We start from the raw sequence: 1,283 nt of genomic DNA on the forward strand, positions 1-1,283 counted from the left end.
CAGATCGCGGACGACACGAAGCAGATCGCGACGACACGAGCAGATCGAGGACACACGAGCAGACAAGAGAAGACAAAGTTCCTGGGACCCCAATTCTGTAGGCCTGGGATTGGGATACTTCGAAAGGGTGAAGTTATCCCATAGTTGTAATTAAGTTAACGACCAACCTACATGGCTGAGTTTTGAATTAATGCAGTATTTGGTCTTTCACGCAGCAAAATTTATGTATGCAACTGCTTTCATGTGTCGAAATAATTTTTGATTTCATTTTATTTTGTAATTTTTGATTTTCTTTTCTTACATGGTTTTATTTTGAACACTTTCAAAAGCAAATTCTTTTTATTTTATTTTTATTTTTCAAACTGTTAAACTTCAACATTCATTCAAACTTTATTTTCCCCTACTTTATTTTATACATTTTATTCATTTTTTAATTTCTTCTATTATTTCTTATGAATCTTTTTTATTTTCACTTTTTTTCCTCCTCTATATTGTACATATTATTCTTTTTCAATTTATTTCTCAAATATTTTTCTCTGATTCTTTTATTTTGAGTTTGACTTTGTAAAACCTCTGACACATGTAAGCATTGCATACTAATAAGTAAACACGTAATAAACCATGGAAAAATAATGGACATGAAGAAGAAAGAAGACAAGTGGAGAAAGCCAAGATCGGTGAAAGGTTGTGGATAGGTTGGATCGAATCGTTTGTTGGTCAATTTGCGTTCGTTGGTCAATTCCGTTCGTTGGTCAAGTGAGGTAAGTATTGGCATGTTGGAGAAGATACGATGTGGCGATGTCGAGTATGGAAAGTTCTTCATTACAAAAAAAACACAAAGACACAATACACAGACGTAACAAAAGACCAATACTGCGTTATTTCTTAACGATGATGCTCATGTAGGATTAGTTAAAAAGGGGAAAATCATGTTTGCCATTACTAGTTGCCAGCCAGCAATATTAATTAGTTTATAGGAACAAAAACAAAACAGTTAAAATGGGGAAAAATCAAATAATACACGTAATACATGTAAATTAATAATCTATTTAAAAGTAAGAAAAAAAATTTTTTCTTTTAATATAAACCAAGAACAATGCAACAACAACAACAATTCTTTATTAATGAAAAAGTTTATTTTTCAAAAAAAGATAAATGTGCAATGTAATACAAACACACAGATAAAGTCTGGCATAAATGAGTTCTGCGAAATGGCAAACATGCCGGAAATGGGACTTGAAATATTTAATGCAGGTGGAGGATGGAGAGACCAAAAATGGGCC

At 32.3% G+C, this 1,283-nt stretch overlaps 1 protein-coding gene across 1 annotated transcript; it reads right to left on the reverse strand.

Moving 5' to 3' along the window:
* Window positions 1-469: 469 nt before the first annotated feature.
* Tsp_08107 (conserved hypothetical protein) lies at window positions 470-823 on the reverse strand. The gene has a single exon (XM_003373465.1). The coding sequence runs from the start codon at window positions 821-823 to the stop codon at window positions 470-472; it is 354 nt and encodes a 117-aa protein (XP_003373513.1).
* Window positions 824-1,283: the final 460 nt, after the last annotated feature.

The sequence above is a fragment of the Trichinella spiralis genome (genome assembly GCF_000181795.1).
Source record: "Trichinella spiralis strain ISS 195 chromosome Unknown Scfld6, whole genome shotgun sequence".
NCBI classification, from domain to species: domain Eukaryota; kingdom Metazoa; phylum Nematoda; class Enoplea; order Trichinellida; family Trichinellidae; genus Trichinella; species Trichinella spiralis.